Raw genomic sequence first — 27067 nt, forward strand, 5'->3', positions numbered from 1 at the left:
GCCCTGGAAGATGTCTTTTGATGAAGAAATGCGTAGGAAAGAGCCTCTGATTGATGCCATCATGTATTAGAAGCAAACTGACCAGAAGTCAGTTAGGAAAACTAGAAATCCTCCAGCCCGGTGATTTTAACCAAAAGTACATATTATATTCTCAATGTAAGCGTGCTTTTAAATAAATGTTCATATTATTTGAGTTACTTCACTGAGGAACATTTATTTGCTTATTTCTTATATAAACCTGAATTACTGAATTACTGGAGAGTCTGCTCTTGGACGTATAATTTTGGGGACATCAGAAGAGAGATATGATTATCGGTGCATGCCAATTGCATATCACTCTGAGTAAGGGGGTAAGCACACATCTTTATTAGCTTTGGTGATGGTGAATACTATCAACCCCTTTCAGGAATAAGGACTGGAATCTTCTTACTTGGCACATTTAAAGGAGACTTTGCCTTTAATTTAGAGCACCTTTTTATTTCTTTTGATGGACATTAATTTGTATTTTTTTAATATTCTATTGGTATTGCGTATATGTATATATGTTTGATTGAGTTTGAATATCTATTTAGGCAAGTCATTATTGGTAGTGATTTGGCACAACACTGGTCATTTAAGTAAGTCTATATTGGAAGGGATATCTTCTTTTTGTGGTTGCTACTCTCACATTCATATATATAATTTTTTTTGTGCACTTTTATTTTGTGCAGTTTCCATACATTTTTACAAGTCACAATTTATGCCTAAATGTATCATGATAAAGGGCAGCTTTTACTTTTTTTTTTTATATTTGAAATGTACAATCCAGGCAAGATTTTATTTCAATATGGGTGGACATTGGGGGGCTGATTCTACAGGTTAAAAATGATACTTATGGAGAATGACATATTATTTTCATCTTGTCATGTTAATGCTGTTCCTCATTCTTTTTTAGCACGGACAGAATAATGATCATTTTTCAATTAACTTAACATATTTGAGCAAAAAAATATATTAAAAAGATACAATTTGTGTTTTTGAATGTCTGTTTCCTAGCACATAGTAACACAAGTAGCTAGATTCAGTAAGAGTTAGGTCGGCGTATCAGTAGATACGCCGACCTAACTCAGAATCTGCGCCGACCTAGGTTTAAGTGTATTCTCAAACAGAGATACGCTTAAACATATCTAAGATACGACGGCTTGCGCCGTCCTATCTTAGGTTGCAATATTTCTGCTGGCCGCTAGGTGGCGCTTCCATTGCGGTCGACGTAGAATATGCAAATCAGTAGATACGCTGTTTACGTAAGAGATAGACCGCCTAAAGTTATTCCATCAAATAGAAGGAATACTAATGTTAAGTATGGCCGCCGTTCCCGCATCGAAATGCGAAAATTTTACGTTGTTGCGTAAGTCGTCTGTGAATAGGGATTTACGTCGTTTACGTCCACGTCGAAATCAATAGGCCCGTGCGGCGGACGTAGCCGCAATGCACACTGGGAAATGTAGGCGCACCGCGCATGCGCAGTTAAAAAAACCGTCAAAAACGTCAGGTCAAGCCCCATTAACATAAAACACGCCCCCTCAGCTAAATTTGAATTAGGCGCCATTACGCCCGCCCGCTTTAGGCTACACCGCTGTAACTTAGCAGGCAAGTACATTGTGAATCATGTACTTGCCTCGCTAACTTACGGCGGCGTAGCTTAACCACTTCCAGACCTGCGCACGACGATGTACGTCCATTTTTTAAAGATTGATATCTCGGTAACGGCAGCAGCTGCTGCCACAACCGAGGTATCAATCTTTAGTGTGCGCGGTCTGGTAAACGATAACGGTGGTCTCCGCGGCAGATTCGCCGCGAGATCGCCGTTATCGGTGGCGGGAGAGGGGGCCCCCCCCCCTCCCGCCGCTCTTCCACGCCCTCCGCCGCTTACCGGAGCCGTCGGTAGCGGCGGAGGCGATCGGGACCGTTCGGCTGGGGACGAGACTGAAGGAAAAATCTCCTTCGCCCGTCCCCATAGCTCTGCTGGGCGGAAGTGACGTCAAAACGTCAGTCCCGCCCAGCCTCTTAAAGAGACAATTTTTTTTTTTGTTATTTGAAAAAAAAATTTTTTTTGTATTTAAGCCCAAATATGAGATCTGAGGTCTTTTTGACCCCAGATCTCATATTTAAAGGAGTTCTCTGACCTAAAACTTTTAACCCCCGCTGTGCCCGGGCTGTAAAAAAATAGAAAATAAACTTTCACTTACCTGCCTACGATCCCCCGTTGTTCCGATATCGCCGTCCCGTTCTCCGGTCCCGGGCCCCTTCCGCTTCCTGTGTGTCGGTGACTCATAGTGCGCTCAGCCTATCAGCGGCCGCAGCAATGTCCCGTCGCGGCCACTGATAGGCTGAGCGCACTATGAGTCACCGACACACAGGAAGCGGAAGAGACCGGGACCGGAGAACGGGACGGCGATATCGGAACAACGGGGGATCGTAGGCAGGTAAGTGAAAGTTTATTTTCTATTTTTTTACAGCCCGGGCACAGCGGGGGTTAAAAGTTTTAGGTCAGAGAACTCCTTTAATAGGACCTGTCATGCTTTTTTCTATTACAAGGGATGTTTACATTCCTTATAATAGGAATAAAAGTGATCAATTTTTTTTTTGTGTAAAAAGTAATAAAATAAATAAAAATAAATAAGAAAACAAAAAAAAATTTTTTTAAAGCGCCCCGTCCCGACGAGCTCGCGCGCAGAAGCGAACGCATACGCGAGTAGCGCCCGCATATGAACACAGTGTTCAAATTACACAAGTGAGGTATCGCCGCGATCGTTAGAGCGAGAGCAATAATTCTAGCCCTAGAGCTACTCTGTAGCTCAAAAAATGCAACCTCTAGAATTTTTTAAACATCGCCTATCGAGATTTTTAAGGGTAAAAGTTCGGCGTAACATTATCTTTCACAATATATAAAAAAATTGGGCCAAATTTATTGTTGTCTTATTTTTGAATTAAAAAAAGTGAATTTTTTCCAAAAAAAGTGCGCTTGTAAGACCGCTGCGCAAATACGGTGTGACAAAAAGTATTGCAATGACCACTATTTTATTCTCTAGGGTGTTAGAAAAAAAATATATAATGTTTGGGGGTTTTAAGTAATTTTCTAGCAGAAAAAACTGTTTTAGTCTTGCAATGGCAGCCTTTGTTTTTTTTTTTTTTCTTGACTGGTGGTCTTTAAGCTAGATGAACATAATTCCTTCAAAGGACAGTACATTTAAGGAAGCTGTCATTTAATAAATCCCCCCTACTTCTATGAGTGCAGGGTACCCCCCTGGGTCAATACGTCAATCCTTACCTTATCCCCATCCAGGAATATTTCTTCCAACATGCTCCCAGTCATTTCCTCTTCATATTGTGCACGTGCCCCACAGCCCTATTCATTACTGTGGGTAAGCTGTAAACTAAGGGACTGCTGGCAACCACCATGAGTACAATTAATAGGCTCTCAAAATTAAGCGGAGCCAGCCATGACTGCTGTAATAGTGAGGAAGGTAAGTGTTGACCTAGGCTGCACTCATGGGCATGTTTTTTTTTTTCTTTTTTAAAGCAAACTTTACTAAAGTTTAATAGGACATACAATACAGGGTATAAAGTTAACTTATCAATTCATAAAAGTAATTAAACTTATGTTGCTAGTGCACCCAGACAGCTTGTCAATCCTGGGAACAATACGCTATGCATACATCATTAGTTTCTGCCCAGCAGTCCCCTCCCCTGCAGAGCCAAACAACACCCCCACCATTGAACAATCCAATGTGAGAGTAACAACTGGATAATGGGGCTCCATCGCTTTATCCTGGTAAAACAGAGGCACAGACACTGCTGTCACATTACACAATTGTAAAACAGATTTCTTCATTAAGGGCTACTAAGCATAAACAACAAGTCAGTATGTGTAAAAGGTTTTTATTATATTAATGAGCATGTAAAAGTTTCAGGAGATTATCAAAAGAGAAGATATTTAAAATGAAGGTGGTATGTTGAGGAAGGAGACATTTTCATACACACCACTGATTTCCTGTCCAGTAATTCCATAGAAGAAAACTACTGCCTGTCATTTTAGTACCTCTTTTAGCCTGATATGGTCTCTAAGCAGAGCTCCTTAGCTCATCACCTGCGCAGTTGGTTTATGGGAGCTATATACATGGCTGTGAACAATATGAAATTGATAATGAAAAGCTGGCCTTGGTTTCAGATTGCTTTTGGACATGCAGACGCAATCCGATTGTCCTCAGGCATCTGCACCAACCAGCCTTTCCCTAAGCATGTGCAAGGCACTTAGCCTCATAGAATAATTTAAGAGACATCCTGCATGCATCTCTAGTCCATGGCTTATCAGAGAAAAACAACATTAACTGGAGAAGGTTTTCTATCTTGTTCTATTGCTATTTCCCCAGATGAGTCGTGGTTGGCATTCTTTGCGGGGCTCCTATTCCCATTTACTGTCCCTGTGACACCGGTTTCACCAGAAGTGAGGGAAAGTCTGCAACAAGGAAACCGGCAACAAGAAGTCTTTCACCTTAGGTTTTTACTTCAGACCACAGAAAGATTAGACACTGGAAAACAAAGGGCAACAAAGCAATAAAGAAAAAAAAAGTAGTTTCGTAGTTGGTAAGGTTGAATAAAGACACTAGTCTATCCAGTTCATAGGTAAGTCCTTTAGCAGCAGAGCTGAAAAAAGACATTCATCCTCCTTGGACACTAGCAAAACACTGGCATGCTGGGAATTGGATGGCTTATTCTGTGCTTGTCTACAATTGTTTTGTTTTCCAGTGTCCAATCTTCCGGTGGGTAACAGTATAACCCAAATAATATGGACTTTCTGTGTTCTTTAATGGATGAGAAATAAAATGCCCTTTTAGGTAGAGTATGGAAACACCAGAACCCCTGTCAGCGTCCCCACTGGAGATTTCCCCTCACTTCCTGTCTACTGAAACCTCTTCATCAGAATCAGATGGGAAATCTTTCTAACAGAACATGGCTACCAATAAAAACCTGACAGGGGTTCTAACCCCCCCCCCCCCCCAGTTTTTGCAGGACGTATCCTTTAATTCTTTAATTATTTTTGTTTAGGCATGTAGAACTTTACAGCAGTGTTTTAGGAAGTAGATGTAAATTTCTGTTTGTAATGTCTTTCACTGGAGACACTGCAGCATATTCTCAGTTCTCAGTTTGAATTAAAATCTGTGGGGCCAACTACTTGTATTAAACAATGTAGAGTACCAGGTCTGGAAGTCTGAGAGCCAGGGGTGAACTCCAAAGATGATGGAGCTGCCTTAACATTTCCATTGATGAATGGAAATAAGACAAGTTTACATTTACTCCCCTAAAAGCTGCTGAAACAAACCTAATGGCATTTCTCCATTAAAGTTGAACTCTGGGAATAAAGCATTAGCATTTTGCCAAGGGAAATATATTTAAGGGGATATATTTACCTTATTCCTTGCTTCTTCAGGCTTCCTTGTCTTTATGTGAACGGCCCCCTGAAGTCTCTTCTTTCTGCTGTCCAGCTGATCATCTGGGACCTGCATTGTACCAGGGGATGCTGAGAGCTTGTCTACATCTTGGAGTGTCAGACAATGGAAAAAAGAGTGCTGACTGCTAGATAAATGAGGAATATGGTAAATATATCACGCTATCCTCTAGGCCAGGAGTGCCCAACCTTTTGAAGAGCAAGGGCCACTTAAGCGACTTAGGGTAACCTGTCGTGGGCCACAGTGAGTGCAGCAGGCTGATGACTGGTCTGTGTCCATTCTGCATATGCAGATCGGACATGGAGACAGCCCACTCTACTCTATGGGACCTCCGATCCACCCAGACGGAAGTAGACGGATCCCCTTCTGGTTTTTTTTTGCGGATCGGATTGGAGGTAGGCGGGTGTAAACGGACACAAGTCCATCTACATCTACCACTTCATAGAGGTGACTGGCGGGTCCGATTGGGTCGGACCAATTGTGTGAAAAGGGCCTAAGGCTGCTTTCACACTGATGCGGTGCAGCGCAGTGCACCTGTGGCTTTCCTGCGGGTTAGCAGCACTTTGTCATAGACTTCTATTATATCCTGCAGGTGTAACGCACTTTCTGAAAACGCACCAAACCAGCAGGTAATAACAGAAGTCTATGGCTCAGTGCAGGTGACCCGCAGGTGCGCTGTGCTGTACCTGAGGATCAGGTTGAAAGCAGCCTAGCAGCCAGTGCAGAACAGATATGCCCATATATATACTGTGATCTTAGTGATATAATTACCTTTAATAACAGTCTTCCATTCAGGTATTGCCAGCTAGTGCTGTCACAGGCAGAATGCATTTGGCCATACTCTGCCTGAGACAGGAGGCGGCACTATACTGGAAGAATCAGCCTATGCGGCTCTGCTCCACAGCCGCTTGCTTCCCCTACCACTGGCTTCATTTACAACCCTGATGCTCTGGTATGGCAGGTCGGAATCCACGATCTGGGCTTGCCAACCAGCCATCCCAGAGAAGGAGAATGCAGGCCACATCAGAACGCTCCACAGGCCACTGATTGGGCACTCCTGCTCTAGGCAAATTAAGCATTTAAAGCCTTGCAGGTCATGCAGCACAATAGAAACCTATAAAAAGGAGGAGTAAGGTAAGTACGTGGCCTTATTTATCATCGTCTAGGCAAAACTCAATGCAAATATAAAAAAATGTGGTTCCTAAAGTTCCACTTTGAACTGTAAATGCATTTTAGAAGAAGATTAGAGATGTCAGGAGAGGGGCGGTGATGCGTTTCAGAGCATGCACACAAGACTCCTTTTTCAAAACCTTCAAAAGAAGTTTTGAAGAAGCCTTGTGTGCATGCTCCAAAAAACGTCACTGCCTCTTTCCTGACATCTTATGCTGCGTGCGTTCCATAAGCACAGCGTGCGCTCCACCGTGGTTCCAGAAGAGTGGCAAGCACCTTAATTGGGCAATCCTATCCAACCTTGCAGCTGCTGGTCGGCACAGGGAGATGGAAAGACAGTGACAGGAGCCCCACCAGGAATATGTGATTATGATGAGCCTGCTTAACGCCTACCTCTTGTAAGTTTTTTTTAAACTGTGTTGGATAATAAACTTCTGGCATTGTGCACTTTGAGGATCCTTCTTTGTTTTTCTCTTTTCCTGCTAGAGTTGCTTCTACTCTTTGAAGAGCTGTCCTAGTGGTATCTCCAGCTATGGGAACACTTTTCGGGTTATGACCTTATCCATACTGGAAAGACCCATTAGGCACAAGCACCCCATTTCCATTACTCTGAAAAGAAAAAATCTGCATGTTCTTAAAATGACGCAGAAGATTCTACAATGTATACTGACTTCTGGATCAGCTGTGACAGGAAGAAGAGTAAGAACGATAAAAGACCATAAACGGGTGGATCAACTGGAACATTTTGTTGGAAGAATATTACCCTTTTCCATGCAGAGAAAAACAATAAGTCCACATTAATACCAGCCAACACAGCTGCTTATACTTATCTTCCCTTTCACTCCATTCTTCCATGGACAGGAAGTGACTTACCCTGTACTTCTGGGTATGGCAGAGCACATAAATCCCTCCCCTTCCTCTTGAGTGAAAGCTTTGCTTATTAGTGGCTCAAGCATCCAGAGCTGTCACATGGAGTGAGGAAACAATCTTAAAGCGTTGCTAAACCCAGGACTCTACATTACTTATATCTGGTCACCCACAGTACACTGAATATGGAAATGCAATCATTTTAGTAAATATAAACTGCTAAATAACTTTCCTCATTAGCAGTATATAGCAGTCTTGTGACTTCTATTAGTGTCTGGTTAAAGCTTGTGGGGGGAGTTTTCATTGTCCCCTGATTGTCCTATAAGGATACAGGACCCCTGGCCCTCTGTCTGGACACTGCTGATTGGTCCTGTGCTGATTACATGCACTCTCCCAAGAAAAAAGAAAAAAAACTCTCTAGCAATACACACCAAACTTAGCATGTGCAGATTGACTCCACTAACTCTGTCTTTTCTGGAAATGTTTTTTGGGGCAATGCAAAAAAAGGGAGGATCTGTTCATACAGGATCAAACAGCATTTTTACACAATGCATAGGATTTACCCCTTAGGTTCCAAAGTAAGTATGATAAGCATGCTTTACTGCATATACAGACTGATTTTACGTTTGTGGGTTTAGTAACACTTTAAGCCCTGTATTTGCACCAGGTCCTTCTCCTCATTCCCACTGGCAAACCAATTGATGATGGAATGATGGAGCAAAGGTAAAGTAATTATAAGCTGCTGTGAGATTAAATGTTAAAGTGGACCTGTTGCTTTATCCTTCACAAGAAAAGCACAAGTCCACCTTAAATGCATTTGTCTGCCAGATATGGGCTAACAATATTCATTTTTTATTATGGACTTCTTTAGCCGAACCTGCCATCTGTAACTGAAAGTCACACCCCCTAATGTGAGGGCATAGTATAAAAAAAAAAAAAAGAGAATAAATGTCATTATACGAGGCTCTGTCTGCCCACATCCATGCCGTATCCTGAAGATTTAGAACATCCCCTTCCAAAATCGATGAAAATGCCTTCTGAGTCCGAGTCTATGGATTCTAAGATCTGATCAACTATTGTCTCTGGGCTGGAGGAAGGTGCAGGAAGCAGCGTGGAGTCCATGGACAGCTCCTCTATTGAGTTCTGGCTGTGTAATAGTACTTGTTGAGGTTCGCTGTTATTGTGGACAGGTGAAAATTGTCCGTTGCCCACGGAGGGTCTGTCTACTTCGGCTGGAGACTGTGTTTTGGTGGTGGCCATGGAGAGTTTGGAGCTAGAGTCCAGGATGGTGGTCAGGTTGGAGTAACCCTGGATCTCCAGGAAGGTGGTCATCTCAGACAGGGAGTGCCTTCGAATTCCCGTCCCATTGGTGGCCAGGTTTTCCATTTCGTACTCAGCCACCGGCGTCAACAGCGGATTGTTGTAGCTCTTGGATCTCACCACTGGGTTCTTAGTTACAACTTCACCAGACTTTGGGCAACGGCGAAATATGCGTTTTTCTGTCGGGAACAGGAAATAACAACACTGAGTTTAAAGATGTCTTATATCATTACTAAGGTTGAGATAACTGAATCCCAGCCAAAGTTTTTTTTTTTTTAGTTTTGAATAGAATGTGAAAGGGTTAGAACCGGACGGGTTTTCTTTTTTCTGGGTCCCTGCCGGGAGGATTCCCTTTCTCTGTTTATCCTAGTAACTGTTGTCACCAGTATAGAACTTGATGAGAAATTCAAAAGGTTTTGGCTTTTTTTCATACAGACAAACTAAATGGGCCAAATCAAAAAATCTAAGTCTAGCTCATAAATTCAGTTAAATATTTGCATTTGTAAGAGATTTTAATTATTGAATAATTTTCAGGCAGGGATGTCAGTAGAAAAACTCAAAGCATGAAAAACACCTTGGATTGGTATTTTGGATAAAAACGGATGGTTTTGGCTTTTAAAATTGGTCAACTTAGTATTTTTTCCACAGATGCCACTAGGTGGTGCCAAATCCATTCTAAGACCGGTACTTGGTGTAACATTGCATAATATAGCCAGTCAAAGTGGAGCTATGGAAAAAATTAAAAATGACATATATGATGACGTCTGTCATTAGCATTAACACTTTTGTTTTTTTCTTTGTCCCCCTGTAACATAGTTTTATGCGGTCAGTAAGATTGTTTTTTTACCTTTCTTTAACAGACTGCTTGTATTGGGGCTGAGTGCTCTTGTGAAGAGGCTGTGATGTTTTCAGGAAGCTATACGCAGCACCCTGCTGTTCTCTCCCACTAGATAAGATCTGCATGCATTGCACAGAGCAGGGGTCTCCAATCTTTTCAAACAAAGGGGCCCGTTTATTGTCTTTCAAACTTTAGGGGGCCAGATTTTGGGCAGGGGAGGGTAGAAAATGTCCTGGGCCCAGCATCAGGGAGATTAAACTTGGCATCAACATTGGAGGTCAGTAGGATTATTGGTGTCAGTGGGAGGAATAGTACCCCATCATTGATTCTAATGGGAGGAATAGTGCCCCATCACTGGTGTCAGTGGGAGGAATAGTGCCCCATCATTGGTGTCAGTGGGAGGAATAGTGCCACATCATTGGTGTCAGTGGGAGGAATAGTGACCCCATCATTAGTGTCAGTGCCAGGATTTATTCCCCACTGTTGGTGTCAGTGGGAGGAATAGTGCCCCAAGGGCCAGATAAAGGCTAGCAAAGTGATGCATCTGGCCCTTGAGCCACAGTTTGGAGACCACTGGAGAAACACAGAGTCTCAGTGATGACATCAATGGATCTTAAAAAAGTTTTGTAATGCAAATGGAAAAGTTTTAATTTTATTAGCATGTTAATAGGGGTAGGGAGAATCCAGGGAACACAAAATAAAAGCAGATTAAACTTCAACTTTAAGGGCTAAAGGTAGTGCGAGGGATAGGCAAAAGTTTTATGTTAAGGTTAAAGGATAAATTCACGTTTTGTTACAGGTTACACCCATATACAGGGTGTAACTTGTTACAAATCCACTGGCCCCTGCACACCCCCCCACCCCCCGTCTCCCCGTTGTGACAGGGAGCTGGGGATCTTCTCCCCCGCTCTCTGTCACAATCTGCATAGAACACGGCTGTACTCCCGGCCACATCATTCATTCACAGTGTCCTGTGAATGGAAAACTACAAGGTTCGGTAGCCTTTGTGGCTGTCGGCTTGTACTTCTCAATGAACTATTCTGGCGCTATTGAGCACTGTGGAAGTTCATTGATGCTTCCTGTTAGTGTGCAACTGCCTGGCCATACGATGTACACACAAGGGGTCCGGATTCACGTAGAATTGCGTATCTTTGTGCGGGCGTAACGTATCCTATTTACGTTACGCCTCTGCAACTTTTACAAGCAAGTGCCGTATTCTCAAACGAAAGTTGCGGCGGCGTAGCATAAATAGGTCGGCGTAAGCCCGCCTAATTCAAATGTGATAGATGTGGGCATGTGTTATGTAAATTTTATGTGACCCCACGTAAATGAAGCTTTTTAGGAACGGCGCATGCGCCGTCCGTGAAAGTATCCCAGTGCGCATGCTCCAAATTAACCCGCAAGAAGCCAATGCTTTCGACATGAACGTAAATGACGCCCAGCCCTATTCGCGAACGACTTATGCAAACAACGTAAAATTTTAAAAATTTGACGCGGGAACGACGTCCATACTTAACATTGGTACGCCTCATGTACGCCTCATATAGCAGGGGTAACTTTACGCCGGGAAAAGCCTAACGTAAACGGCGTATCTGTACTGCGTCGGCCAGACGTACGTTCGTGAATTCGCGTATCTAGCTGATTTACATATTTCTATGCGTAAATCAGCGTACACGCCCCTAGCGGCCAGTGTAAATATGCAGTTAACATCCGACGGCGTAAGAGACGTAACTGATTCTAAGAATCAGGCGCATAGATACGACGGCTCGGACTCAGAGTTACGGCGGCGTATCTGGAGATACGCCGGCGTAACTCGTATGAGAATCCGGGCCAGAGTCTGCAAGAGCCCTGCATTGCACCCATGATCTGCTGGCTCCCAATTAAAAAAAAAAAATATGTACCGGTAATTGCAATTTTTTTAAAACATGGATTTTTTCTTTAACTGTCGAGTTGGGCTCTTAAGATGAAAAGCTCATTTAAACTTCTATTAAGCCCCATCCTAAGAATACAGTGGCCATTGGCAGGTTTGTAAACTCTGCCCTAAGAATCATGGAAATGGAGCCATAGAATAACATCCACCCATTTAGAAGAGAACTTACCTGAAAGTAAAGCCACATTTAAGGGGCGTGGCCAAGACCGGCATGTGAGAAGACGTGTGTCTCACAGCTCCTCCGCAGCACCCGCTAACGATCCTCTCCCAGCAGCGATCCGAAGGCTCTGAACGGCTGTTCAGCTGGCTACTCACCCAGGCAACCTCCCGGTCCATCCGCCGGCCCACTGTACCCGTGGAATGACTAAAAAACAGGACGATTGGCCGCCACTCGAGAATCAAGATGGCGCTGCCGCGGCCCGGGCCCTCCGCACACCACGAGGGACAGATAAATCCAGAGGTGAGCCCAGCAAAAAAGCCGCTAAGACTCAGGGTAAGGAGTACCCTAGAGACATGACCTTCTTCACGCAGAAGCTTGGGGGCCCCCAGGAACAAGGTACAGGGGGGGAAGCAGAGCGGTCCATGGACTCAGGGCAGGCCTTGCAGGGACGGGCGGATGGCGGGGCCTGGAGATGTGTGGAGCGGGTTGATGGTGCAGAACAGCCCCCCACTGTACAAGCAGACCCAGACACTGAGGCTGGGGACACAGAACAACCGACACTGGCTGAAATATTGAGAGCGGTGCATGTGTGTACTGCATCAGTGAACACAATGAAAGAACAGTTTGGGGGCCTTAGGGAGGATGTATCCCTGCTGCGGCAAGATATGCAGAAGATAAGGGAGCGCACGACGGCTGTGGAGAGCAGAGTGAGTGAGGTGGAAGACAGACTTCCCCCAGTTGCCCGGGAGGCCCATGCAGCCGTACAGATGGCCAGGGACAATAACAACAGGGCTGATGACATCGAAAACCGTTTACGCCGCAATAATGTGCGCATAGTGGGGTTGCCGGAGAAAACGGAGGGCCGGGACCCCACCACCTTTATTGAAAGCTGGCTAGTGGAGATATTTGGGAAGGAGGCCTTCTCCCCATTTTTTACGGTGGAACGGGCGCACCGCACACCAGGCCGCCCGCCGCAGCCTGGAGCCCCCCCTAGGCCTATCCTGGCCAAGCTGTTGCACTATAGAGACAGGGAGGCGGTGCTGAGACATGCCAGAGAGAAGGCCAACGTGCAGGTTAATGGGGTCCGAGTGTCTTTCTACCCGGACTTTTCTGCTGAGGTGCAGCGTCGCAGGGCCAAATTCTCGGATGTGAAGAGGCGACTGCGGGCACTACAACTACCGTATGCAATGCTGTACCCTGCTAAGCTGAGAGTTACTGCCAACCGTCAAGCACAGTTTTTTGAATCGGCTCAAGATGCTGCAGTGTGGCTTGACCGGAATGAACAGGCCCTGCGTCACCGTGAGAGAGAGGAAGAAGGAGACTGATACTACAGGAGCTGAAACAGGTCATCATGCTTGCTCGTTAATTTTTGAAAGCACTGTCTGCATATGCTATAAACTGAGGGATGGAGTTCCATCCCCTATTTCCCCTTCCCCTGTTGGAAATAGCTGACCTGCACTTAACACTTGTTATCGCCTGCACAGAAAGGCTCTTATCCTATTTCTATTTGATTACGTTTATGCTCTGTTCTGCTGGGAGACGTTATATTTGGAAGAGTTCTTTGAGCCACCTTGTAAAGCTGCAAGGAAACTGCGATCGCTCCACATTACACGTGGAGCAAAAGTGCCTTATAGGAGTTCGCTTCCTGTTGGAGCTGAGGGGTCAGCTCTGTTGGCGACCTGGACTTATAACTCCTTTTTTTTTGTTGTTCGTTTTGCTGCAATACAAGTTTGTTTACGGATTCTAGGCCATGGATACGGGACCGGTCAGTTGACGGCCCAGGCCCTACGGCTTTTGCACCTTCACCACCTACATCGAGAACTCTTTTTCCTTACCATTACACCGTGGCATAGTGACTGTCCTTTCCTCGCCACTCCTAGGCCTCCTGATGTCAGCCTGGGATTGATGGTTTTCTTTGTATTTTTTCCACCCTTTCATTTATATATGTTTTATCCTAATGGCTGAGTTACCAATAGTTTCGTGGAATGTGAGGGGCCTAGGCTCCCCGCTGAAGCGTATGATGGTATCCTCCTGTCTGAAAAAATATCATCCAATGATTTTATGTATGCAGGAAACGCACTTGACTGTTGAAACGCAGTGCTGTCTGAAGTATGCTTGGGTGGGTAAGGCCTACCATTCTACTCACACCTCCTATTCCCGAGGTGTGAGTGTAATGATTCATGCGGCCATTGACTTTCAGGAAATAGATGTGTGTATTGATGCAGAGGGAAGGTTTATTTTCCTGCATTGTCGGGTGGGAAGACTGACTTGCATAGTGGCATGTGTTTATATACCCCCGCCGTTCACAGTGGCGGTGCTCCGGTCACTGCTGACCTATTTGGAAGGCAGGCCGGACCTTCCGCTGTTGATAGTGGGGGACTTTAATTGCTGGCTGAGTCCCTTGATGGACAGACACCCCATTTCTGGGGCCTCGTCCACTCCGAGGGACTCCCCATTGCTGAGATTGCTCACCGAGGTAGGGTGGATAGATGTATGGAGGTCAAGGAACCCATTGGACAGACAGTTCTCATGCTTTTCTAAGACACATGGGACACTGTCTAGGATAGACCTGGTAGTGTGTAACTCTGCTATGCTCCCGTCCATCTCGGAAGTGACTTACAAGCCACGTAGCGTCTCCGATCACTCACAGTTGGTGACAAAATTAACGATTTCTCCACCCTCTACACTTCCGAGGGCCCCGTGGAAATTTAATGCCTTTTGGCTAGAGCTATTCCTGTCTCATGAAGAGGTGGAGCGGAGCATGAGGGAATTTTTGGAGAGGGAGAGCTTTGCTGAATCCCCGTCCGAGCAATGGGATGCATTCAAGGCTTGTGTGAGGGGGTTGCTTATAAGGGAAATTACCAGGGTGAAGGACCTTGAAAAACAGGTAACGGCCCTGGAGGAGGCTTTCGTGCAAACCCCTACGGAGGCGGCTAGAGAGGTATGGCAGTCAGCTCAATCAGCTTATGAGCGGCTGCTAGCCTCAAAGGCTGAAAAGAAACTATTCTTCTCCAGATTGGCGTTCTTTGAGGAGGGTGAAAGTACAGGCCGTATGCTAGCAAGAATAGCTAACTCTCAGCGGAGGTCCCCCAGCATAGGAGCTATTAAAAACAAAGAGGGCAAAATAGTGAACTCCCCGGATCTTGTATTGGCGGAACTGGCCGGGCTCTAAGAGAACCTGTAACTCCCGACGGCACTATCTACCAGAGCAGAACTTTTGACTTACTTAGAGGGCATTGACTTCCCCGGGTTGGGTAGGGAACAGAGAAGGACCTTAGACGCCCCCTTTACTTTGGAGGAGCTGCAGACAGCCCTGGCTGAGTTCCCTAACTGTAAGGCACCGGGGGCAGACGGATTACCCATTGAAATATATAAGCGATACGCGGGTATTCTCTTACCGAAACTTTTAGCGGTGTTTAATGCAGCCAGGGAAAGACAGACCCTACCTGATTCTATGAGTACAGCTAACATTGTCTTGATACTAAAGCCTGGGAAGGACCCGTTGGATCCGGGCTCCTACAGGCCGATATCGCTACTCCAGAGCGATATTAAGTTACTGGCTAAAATGTTAGCGATCCGGCTGAATGGGGTCATTACTAGTCTGGTGCATTCGGACCAGGCTGGCTTCATGCCTAACAAGTCGACGGCCGTCAACCTGCGTAGGCTATACTTAAACATGCAATCCCCAGCTGATAATGTGGGAGGGAGGGCCCTTCTCTCACTGGACGCTATGAAGGCCTTCGATAGCGTTGAGTGGGAGTATCTGTGGGAGGTGCTTGGGAGGTTTGGGTTTGGGGAAACCTTCATTTCCTGGGTCCGCTTATTGTACTTCAACCCGAGGGCAACTATTCGGTCATCTCACACTTTCTCTTTGGGGAGAGGCACACGGCAGGGGTGCCCATTGTCGCCCCTGCTGTTTGCCTTGGCGATAGAACCACTCGCTATTAAAATTAGAGCCAATCAGGAGGTAGTGGGGTTCAGATACGGAAACAGGCAGGAAAAAATAATGCTATACGCGGACGACACCATGATTTTGCTGGGGGACGTAGAGGGCTCACTGACGGAGGCTATGACGGTGATAAAGGAATTTGGTAAATTCTCAGGGCTGCAGATCAATTGGACCAAGTCCTCGCTGATGCTCATTGATGAGGGGGGGCCCCCCCCGTCCTCATCCACAGTGCCCATGACTGCCTCATTCAGATATCTGGGTATCCAGGTGACGCCCAAGATATGTGAGTATGGACGACTGAATGTCTCCCCGCTGCTACAAAAATTTCGTGACCGCATTAAAACGTGGAATTCTTTAGGCCTGTCGGTAGCCGGCAGGGTAAATTTGATCAAAATGATCCTTATGCCCCAACTGCTCTATGTTCTTCATAATGCCCCCACAGTAGTGACTTTGAAGGTATTCCGAATTGTTAATACACTGTTTCGCTCACTTATATGGAAAAACCGTACCCCCAGAATTAAGTTGGAACATCTCCAATGCCCGAAGGATGAGGGAGGGCTTGCCCTTCCTAATCCCTGGCTATACTATATAGCCGCTCAGCTGCAGCAGCTGGTGGGTGAGGTTCGCACTGGGGAGAGGAGGGAGGGAGAGGGAGGAAGCTCCTCTGAGATGGTGATGCTCCATACAGTTGGGAGGGAGTCGGTGGCGCCTGCCCTGGAAGCATTAGCCTTTGGGAAGCCAAACAAACAATACCCTACCTACAACCTTATGCAGAAGGTGTGGAACAAAGCTAGGTACTTACAGGGAGTAACAGGGTTCACGGAATACAGCCCCATCTGGTCGAATGACTCATACCCCGAGCTGGCAAAGTTACAGCATGGGGCACTATGGAAAAGATATGGGATAACCCGCCTGGGGCAGATATTTCGGAACGGGAACCTACTCTCATTTGAAACTCTAAAGGGGCTCTTTCAACTACCAATATCGATGCAGTTCTATTACATGCAACTTAGACATGCAGTACGGGCTCAGGGCGAAGCTACGGAGTGGCTTCCTTCCCCTACCCCACTGTTCAATTTGATTGCAGGGGCGACCTCTACCAAGGGGTTTATATCGCAGTGCTATAATATGCTTTTACACAGTTTCATGACCAAACACCCGCTGAGAGTGAGGGCCAAGTGGGAGGGGGATCTGGGCCCGATGGATGGTGAACAGTGGGATGAGGCGCTACAGGCGGTACCAATCTGCTCCCTGAATGTATCCCATAAGGTATCACAACTATACCTACTACTGAGAGTGTACTACACCCCCCACAGACTGTTTGCTATGGGGTTGCGACCCACCCCGCTGTGCACCAGGTGTAAGAGAGACCATGGTGACTTGATTCATCTACTGTGGAGATGCCCAAAGCTTCACCCGTATTGGGTGGGCGTAGTGGACACCATTAACAGGGTGTTCATGATAACGTTGCCAGTTGACCCAAAACACTGCCTGTTACTTGTACTGGAGGAACTGGAATGGGATGAGAGTACCAGAGTAGCGGTCATTAGGTCCCTGTTTCTGGCCCGCAAACTTATAATGACTCATTGGATAGCGGAGGAGCCCCCCAGCATGAGGGAATGGATCAACTTGATGGGGGAAATGCTGCGCAAAGAGAAAGTGATATACCAACATAGAGGTTGCTCCCAGAAGTTCGAGAAGCTATGGGGCAGGTGGCTAGATGTACCGGGCTTGGCACCGGTGGACCTGGTCACAGGTAGGATACTCGGTTTGAGCACTCCAACTTGATTCCTATACTGTCAATGTGTTTGAGACTAGGGAAGGGAGAAGCATGTATGTGGAAGGGGGGAGGCAGGGACGGGATGGGAGTGGATTGTCTCATGCTGGTGGTTGATATATTGCCAATGTTTACCAACACTGAACTGTGTAATGGATTGCTGTCTAATGATTTGAGATGGGAAGTATTCTCGATGTATGTAAATTTCTTTTGGTGCTTCAATAAAACTTTGTTTTGGATCAAAAAAAAAGCCACATTTAAAATATAGAGCAATGTCCCCTAAATTCCTCTTTCATGGTGGTGGTGGGGGGACAATTTTCATTTTTTATGTGGCTTCAGTTAGGCTTTAGGCCACAGCACACATTTAGCAGGTCTAATTTAATTTTGCAGTTTGTAAGCTGTTATATGACCAGATCATACCTAGAATGCAGGAGGAGTGAGTAAAGGGAGCATCAGTTGAGTACAGTCCATATGTACCAAGGTATGGAGAGACCACCTTCTGAATTAGTGACTCCAAGTTCAGATATTCCTCTGTCACACCCTTCGATTCATGGACACCCTAGAAGAGAGATTGCAAATCTGAGGGGTCAGGGCATTGCACACTTACACATTTTCACTAAGCATGACAAAGCTTGATATTTTAAAGCCATTGAATGGACCTGACAGCCATGCAACTAGCATTTTAGATGGCAGATTGGGTATTTCCTTCGGTACAGGTATCCACTAACTGACCACCAGAAAGGCCCATAAGTGAATAAATCAAATTTCACAAAGCTTTAACACAAGGATAAGCATCTTTATTCCAGATGTGTAACTTTATTTGTTTAACTTTCATAAAACGTAGCTGAAAACAACTGTCACTTCTTCAAATTTAAAATGTATGTAAACCCTAATAGTGAACTTTTCTTATCTGCAACCTTTTGGCATGTTAAATATACCATTGAGAGTATTATATTATATTAATTAAATGTTTAATTTAAAAAAATACATGTAAATCCTGGCAAAAATTCAGTGAGCTGTGCTCAAGCAGTGTTATCAGTGGAGATGAGGAGAGGTGGGTGATGTTCTGTAGCCCTAAATTCTTCCTGTCCTAGGGTGACAAAGTTGCTCTGCCATCGTTACAGTACAGAGAGAGTGTTGCCACCCTAGGACAGGAAGTTGTGTTACTGTTAAGATCACCAGGTAAAAATAAAGGAAAGTAAGACAAAAAAAAAAAAATGGACTGGTAAGCTGCAATGTGTTAAAATGTATTCTTTGGTTTGGATTTTAAAGCTAAACTCCAGCCTTCTCTTCAGTCTTTCACAGATGTACAGGCTCCTTTGCTGGACTGAAATTGCTTCTCACAATAAACATTAGAAGCTTTAGCAGGGCAGATAGTGATGTCTCATTTCCTGTCTGTAGGATGTTCCAGCATCATCAAATTCTTTCTTCTCCAGCCTGACTGTCCCTGGCCTGCCTCTTTAATTTATTGAATTTTAGTTCTTTCACTCACAGAGGCCCAGCATAACATGTGAGCATTGGGTAGGGTAAGGTTACCAGATTTCTAACTGAAATTCAGGGACACCCTACTGACCTCACCCACAAAGGTGGAGCTTAAAGTGTATGGTTCAATAAATCCTGAACCTATGCTGCTATGGGTCAAGAGAGTGTAAAGCATAGAGTGCAGGGTTCAGGATTAAATAAAGCACAGAGTTAAGGGGTCAGGATTAAGTAACACACAGAGTTCAGGGGTCAGGATTAAATAAACCTCAGAGTTCAGGGGTCAAGATTAACTAACACATAGTTCAGGGGTCAGGATTTAAAAAAAGCACAGAGTTTAGGCATCAGGATTAAGTAGTGTACAGAGGTCAGGATTAGGTTATGCACAGAGTTCAGGGGTCAGGATTAAGTAACACAGAGTTCAGGGGTCAGGATTAAGTAACACAGAGTTCAGGGGTCAGGATTAAGTAACACACTGAGTTCAGGGGTCAGGATTAAGTAACACACTGAGTCCGGGGTCAGGATTAAATAAAGCACAGAGTTCAGGGGTTGGGATTAACTAACACATAGTTCAGGGGTCAGGGTTTTAAAAAAAGCACAGCTTTCAGGGGTCAGGATTAATTAACACACAGAGTTCAGGGGTCAGGATTAAGTAACACACAGAGTTCAGGGGTCAGGATTAAATAAAGCACAGAGTTCAGGGGTCAAGATTAACTAACACATAGTTCAGGGGTTAGGATTTAAAAAAAGCACAGCGTTCAGGGGTCAGGATTAAGTAACACACAGAGTTCAGGGGTCAGGATTAAGTAACACACATAGTTCAGAGGTCAGGATTTAAAAAAAAGCACAGCGTTCAGGGGTCAGGATTAAGTAACACACAGAGTTCAGGGGTCAGGATTAAGTAACACACAGAGTTCAGGGGTCAGGATTAAGTAACACACAGAGGGATGGGGTCAGGATTAAACAAAGCACAGAGTTCAGGGATCGGGATTAACTAACACACAGTTCAGGGGTCAGGATTATGTTATGCACAGAGTTCAGGGGTCAGGATTAGGTTATTCACAGAGTTCAGGGGTCAGTATTAGGTAATGTGCATAGAGCAGGGGGTCAGGATTAGGTTGTGCACAAAGTTCAGGGGTCAGGATTAAGTAACACACAGAATTCAGTGGTCATGATTATTATAGTAACAATGGGTGATCTATAGAATGCGCCCTAAAAAGTCGCCCACCGTTGCGCCTATGGAGGAGTGGATGATGCCTAGCTGCTGTTTAGAAGATAATAAGTGAACAAAAAGAATGTAAGATGATGAAACTCTCTAAGGAGTGTCAACAAATTAAAACAGCGCTATCAAATAACTGTGCATATTTGACTATATAAAATACATTACTACAACCCATATGTAATAATATACAGTGATAATAAACAAAATATATCCAGTTTAAGAAATAAACACTAAACTGTGACTGTAATAATAAACACCCGTGATTGACTTAAACGTGAAGTGAACGCACTGAAAGTGCAAGAGACAGTCTTTAAAAATAATTTAGAACGTGGCCAAACAAAGCAAAGTTCATGTGTATAAGGATCCTGCGATCTTCAAATTTTTTCAAAAACTTCCACCACACCCGACAGTGCTCAGTGACTCCTCCCCCATCAAATGGACACTCACCGGATAGGTATGCCTCACACTCTCGTGTTTTGGCACAAAAAACCTTATCAGATGTAGTTGTTCCCGTCAATAAAGATGTAATCCAAATATGACATCCAATCAGTTCCACATATATGTCAGAGAGAGACAGAAGAAGTGCAAATAGTGTGATACCATCAAAGGTTTAATAGCACACCAAAATAAAACTTCAAACAGTGCACTCACAAACAAAATCTTGTAAAACAGCAGAATATCACATCAAGAAACTCCTTCAAACGTCAAAATGGTGAGAAGCGGTCACGGCGGACCCCCGATCAGCGAGAAAAAGTGAAACCAATTCTCCTACTCACGGTGCCATGGACTTCTGTCAGAAGCGGCTGCACATCCACTTAAATAAAAAACTTCAAACGCACTCTGCATCCAAAAACGCAGCACTCACTAGTAAAATTAGACTGTATGGCAATACCCCGACATGTTTCGTTATAAAAACTTATTCATGAGTCCCATGAATAAGTTTTTATAACGAAACATGTCGGGGTATTGCCATACAGTCTAATTTTACTAGTGAGTGCTGCGTTTTTGGATGCAGAGTGCGTTTGAAGTTTTTTATTTAAGTGGATGTGCAGCCGCTTCTGACAGAAGTCCATGGCACCGTGAGTAGGAGAATTGGTTTCACTTTTTCTCGCTGATCGGGGGTCCGCCGTGACCGCTTCTCACCATTTTGACGTTTGAAGGAGTTTCTTGATGTGATATTCTGCTGTTTTACAAGATTTTGTTTGTGAGTGCACTGTTTGAAGTTTTATTTTGGTGTGCTATTAAACCTTTGATGGTATCACACTATTTGCACTTCTTTTGTCTCTCTCTGACATATATGTGGAACTGATTGGATGTCATATTTGGATTACATCTTTATTGACGGGAACAACTACATCTGATAAGGTTTTTTGTGCCAAAACACGAGAGTGTGAGGCATACCTATCCGGTGAGTGTCCATTTGATGGGGGAGGAGTCACTGAGCACTGTCGGGTGTGGTGGAAGTTTTTGAAAAAATTTGAAGATCGCAGGATCCTTATACACATGAACTTTGCTTTGTTTGGCCACGTTCTAAATTATTTTTAAAGACTGTCTCTTGCACTTTCAGTGCGTTCACTTCACGTTTAAGTCAATCACGGGTGTTTATTATTACAGTCACAGTTTAGTGTTTATTTCTTAAACTGGATATATTTTGTTTATTATCACTGTATATTATTACATATGGGTTGTAGTAATGTATTTTATATAGTCAAATATGCACAGTTATTTGATAGCGCTGTTTTAATTTGTTGACACTCCTTAGAGAGTTTCATCATCTTACATTCTTTTTGGTCATGATTATTAATGCACAAAGTCCAGGGATCAGGATTAAGTAGCACATATGCCTCGTACACACGTACGGGATTTCCAACGGGAAAAGTTCCCATCGGAAATCCAGAGGGGATAGCTGAGAACCTGCTCGGTTCATTCTTTCCCCTGCACACGACCGGTTTTCCCGATAGGAAAACTGTCAAAAAACGCCGGGCAAAAGTCCGCCGGTCTTCCCGGCCGGAAAAAAGAGAGCTGGTTCTCCTTTTTTTTGTCCAGCTGTTTTTGGGCAGTTTTCCCGTCGGAAAAACTGTGAGGAGCATACACACGACCAAGATTCCAGGCCAAAAGCTCTCCTCACAGTTTTCCTGTCGGTAAAAGTTCAGTGGTCAGGATTATTAATGCACAAAGTCCAGGGATCAGGATTAAGTAACACTCAGAGTTCAGTGGTCAGGATTATTAATACACAAAGTCCAGGGATCAGGATTAAGTAACACTCAGAGTTCAGTGGTCAGGATTATTAATACACAAAGTCCAGGGATCAGGTAAGCAGTTACCCACAGTCTGATTGGTGTATCATCCCTGGGAGCTACCGGGTAGTGTAAAGTTTGCAGTGTGCAGGCTCCAACTCACACTTGAAGAACAAACCTAAAATGGCATGGCTAAAGTGGTCTACATATGGGTGGCAGTATAAATCGCTGCTCACACACAGGGTGCTATAACAGCATCATTTTTTAATCGCTGCTTTAGCAGTTTCATGGATTAGAGCCTGTACACTATACACTTTAAATTATTCGGCAGCTCCCAGGAACAAATCTGGGGACATCTGTTTCCTGGGAACAGATCCTTCACTGCAGGGATTGTCCCAAAGAAATGGGGACAAGCGGCAACCTTATCATAGGTCTGCTTGCACATACAGTCTGCCTAAGAACACCAATTCCTTCAGACTGACATCCACTCATGAAGACATTTTGATATTTGCAAAATTCCTTCCAAAAGCCAATCCTCTGCTTGCATCCGGGCTGAGAATTACGAGTCAGGGTGCTGTGATCTTTTCAGGAAGCATCGTGCCGACTCCCTCCAACTAGCTATAATTTGCCTGCATCGCATAGAGAAGTACAGAGACCCCATAATGACATGACTGGCACTGAAATAATGTGTGTAATGAAAGTGGAAAAGTTGTATTTTAAAATGTTATTAGCATGTTGGTGAAGGCGGAAAGTGAGAAACAAGGGAATGCAAAATATAAGCAGGTTAAAGTTCAGCATTAAGGACCCTTGTTCTAGCATATTGAACCTACAATGTGTATTTATTCAGACCGACACTCAAGTCTTTTTTCATGCTATCTGGGCTTGTGACAGCCAATTTAAAAAAAAATCTCACCTTCCAGACTAATGGAATAATTATAGTTACTGCACACGCTGAATTTTTTACCACATCCTGCCCTCTTGCTCAGAATACATCCACCAAACAAAGTGACCTTTAAAGAAAGAGCAACCTTTATCTGATTTTTCAACTTTTAAAAATACTGCAGCGTTTTAATTTTATCTGCAGGTATTTCAGAAGCTATTTGTATGCTAATTCTTCCGTTCAATTGCCTGGTAATTAATCGCCAGGTTTTCTGTCACCAACAGAAGCGTACTTTCATTTATACTTGGAAGAGAGGCGGCGGAACGCAGAGCCAGCGCTAAAAAATATCTAAAGCAACTAACGGAGCTGGTTGTTGAATGGCGCCAACAGCATCACAGATACAGAGTACGGTTTCAAAGTCTCTCCCTGATTCTTTTTATTATCTCTAAAACAGATGGGGGGGTGTTGGCTGGGTGAGGGTTGAATTCGGCTCTTTGCCATTTATTTTGTGGCCCTTGAAGTCTGTTTTGGTACTCACTCAAGCCAATGAAAGAAAGGCCTTGTTTGTATGGAGCGTATGAATCTGCACCCCATGTGAGGGCTGTGTTTACCTGCACAGGGATGCAGATGTGTTCTGTGTATCCATGTAAACACTGTCCCATTGCTGTCAATTGAGACGCAGCACCTGCACGGATGCACCCGCTGCTCCTGTGACATCCATGTAGGTGCATGTGCACGGCCTCAAATGCACTCAGGGTGCATCCACAATGATTCGGGTGGGCAGAGACCTTGTGATCTTTGCCTAGGCTCTGGTTCTGAAGGAAATCAGAGCTGTAGCCAGCCCTCTTGGGGGTCTTTGGTGAGATATCAGGGGTCTTAAAAGACCTCTGAAATCTCCCCTTTAAGACAGAGAAAGGGACTAAGGACACAGATTCCCCAGTCCCTTTCTCTTCAGCCTCAGCTAAAATGAATGGAAAGGAGACAGAGGCTCCTCTCCATTCATAAACTGAAGCATCGTAAACACAGGTTACGATGCTCAGTTATGTGAATGGACAGAGTCAATGATCACTGACTCTGTCCATTCGGAAAAGGTAGGACCTGGGTTTAGCGGCTCCTACCTCCGCTCTCCATCCTCACAAATTGAGGGGGAGAGCGGCATGGACGGGGGGAGAGAAGAGCGGCACGGACGGGGGGGGAGAATAGCGACACGGACGGGGGCAGAGAAGAGCGTCACGAACGGGGGGAGAGAAGAGCGGCACGGACGGGGGGAAAGAAGAGCGACACGGACAGGGTGGGGGAGAGAAGAGCGGCACAGACGGGGGGGAGAGAAGAGCGGCACGGATGGGGGGGGGGGTAGAAGAGCGGCACGGACGGGGGGGGGGAGAGAAGAGCGGCACGGACGGGGGGGGGGGAGAAGAATAACGGCACTGACAGGGGGAGAGAAGAGCGGCACGGAGCACGGGGGGAGGAAAGACTGCACAGAGCAGAAGACTTGCAACTCCCCTGCCTGCCCAGGTATCGGCTGAGGCATCGGAGCATTTCCCCCAAGTACAAGTACTCGAGGAAATGCTCGGTATCGGTACCGATACCGATACTAGTATCGGTATCATGACATCCCTAATATAAAGTATTAAGGGTCCTTTCACATGGGCGGTCTGTAGAGTGGACTCAGATGCCTCCGCTGATTCCCCCCTGAGCAGGCAGATGACAGGTCCGTCTCTGTGCATAGAAAAGTAATAGAGGGGAAATCTTCCAATGGGGACACTAATTCTGGTGACCTGGGGCCCGCCAAAGGATTCCCTTTATTTGCAGGTATTTCTCTCACTTCTTTGTCTATGGGACAGGAAGGGAAGCTAAATCTCCCCAGTGGGACACACATGGGGGGGAAAAAAATCTGACAGGGGTTATAACCCTCCTATACTCTAAAATAAAAACTTTTTGCCTATAGGTCTTCTTTAAACTTTAATAAAGATGTGCCCTACTGTCAAGTGTATATTTTAATAACATGTTCACTTTTAGATTGGAAATTGTGGTAGTGAGCCTCAACGTCAGAGACGAATAATCCCTAAATAAATGAGCCTTGCTGCTCATGTTCTGCTTCTTCAAACAGTGCTAGAAAGCATCAGAGATGTGAAGAAGAGCTTTGTGATTCACTCTGTCGGAGAAATATTTTCAGTTACTCTAAATAATACATGTCCTCTTTTTTCCGAAGGCTCGCCAATGTTACTTAAAACTTACGCTGACCTTTATAAGAACGCGGGGGCCATCGTACGCGATGCTGTGTGAAAAAGTCTTCTGTTTAATGCATCAACTCCAGATCATATCTATATATAAAAATCCTTTCTTGACCTTGTTGTCTTCACTTAACCAAACCGCGAAGACTGCTTGTTTACTATTAACTTGTATAAAAACAGCAGAGTGTAACAAATCAATTTTCAAATCAAATCATGAAGGTATGTACGCTTCCTCGCCATCATATAAAGACACATTTTGCTACACATTATTTATCTTGGCTGATATTGTATGGAGGGTGCAGGCTGCATCTCCAGCTTTTATACAAATATAAATCATTGGTTACCCCCATATCCCTATATAGTCCTCTTATTATGGAGCAAACCCCCTAGTTCCCTGCAAACCTCAAAAAAAAAAAAAAAAAAAGCAGAAGTAAGCAGAAATGCCGCGTACACACGATCATTTTTCTGCATGAAAAAAACGTTGTTTTAAAAAAATGTAATTTAAAATGATCGTGTGTGGGCTTCACATAATTTTTCGGGTTCTGAAAAACAAATACATTTGTTTTCGAACATGCTGCATTTTTTAATGACGTTTTAAACAATGTAGTTTTTCGGGTTGTAAAAAATGACCGTGTGTGGGCTAAAACGACGTTAAAAACCCGCGAATGCTCAGAAGCAAGTTGTGAGACGGGAGCGCTCGTTCTGGTAAAACTACCGTTCCTAATGGAGTAAGCACATTCATCACGTTGTAACAGACAGAAAAGCGCAAATCGTCTTTTACTAACACGGAATCAGCTAAAGCAGCCTCAAGAGTGGCATCATCCGCATGTAACTTCCCCTTTAGAGTGCCGTCGTACGTGTTGTACGTCACCGCGCTTTGCTAGAATTTTTTTTAAAAACGATGATGTGTGGGCAACATCGTTTTAATGATGAAGTTGGAAAAACTTTGTTTCTTCTACATGCCGAAAAACATTGTTTCTTTTTATGCCGAAAAATGATTGTGTGTACGCGGCAAAAGGCTCCTCATCCATTCTTTCTTCTTGCTTCTTTTACACATGACCGTTTTTTTCCGATGCAATTCCGCTCAAGCTGTCTTGCATACACACGGACACACCAAATTCCGACCGTCAAAAACATGGTGACGTCAAATTGTTTCCGAGCATGCGTGTTTTTTTTTCTCCGTCGGAATTCCATACAGACAAATGGAATATCCGATGTAAAAATTCCGTCTGACTTTTTCAGACGCGGCATAAGTTATCAGTATGCAGCCCCTAAATGTTTCCCTGCAGTTTAATACTGGTGGATATTGCAGGGAAATCTTTCTCAACTAAGGTTCCTCTTAAAATTTCCAGGGATTACTTGAGCAGTAAGAAGTGGTGAATTGATCTCCTACCTACATGGACCACCAATACAAAGGGCAATTTTTCAAATACCAATGTAAGGGGTAACTTTAACCACCAATGTAAGGAGTTTGCTAACCATGAACGTAAGAAGTAACAGCTACGCTGACCACCA

General features: G+C 44.6%; 1 protein-coding gene across 4 annotated transcripts in view; it reads right to left on the minus strand.

Moving 5' to 3' along the window:
- Window positions 1–8338: 8338 nt before the first annotated feature.
- Window positions 8339–27067, minus strand: part of PRR5 (proline rich 5) — a 191555-nt gene continuing 172826 nt past the window's right edge. For all 4 annotated transcript variants that reach the window (XM_040345811.1, XM_040345809.1, XM_040345810.1 and 1 more), the window contains 2 exons: window positions 17921–18059; window positions 8339–9025 (listed from right to left, as the gene is read on the minus strand). In XM_040345811.1, the coding sequence (XP_040201745.1) occupies window positions 8481–9025; window positions 17921–18059 (684 nt within the window). In that variant the 3' untranslated portion in view covers window positions 8339–8480. The remainder of the gene's footprint in view (window positions 9026–17920; window positions 18060–27067) is intronic.

The sequence above is a fragment of the Rana temporaria genome, chromosome 3 (assembly GCF_905171775.1).
Source record: "Rana temporaria chromosome 3, aRanTem1.1, whole genome shotgun sequence".
NCBI lineage: Eukaryota > Metazoa > Chordata > Amphibia > Anura > Ranidae > Rana > Rana temporaria.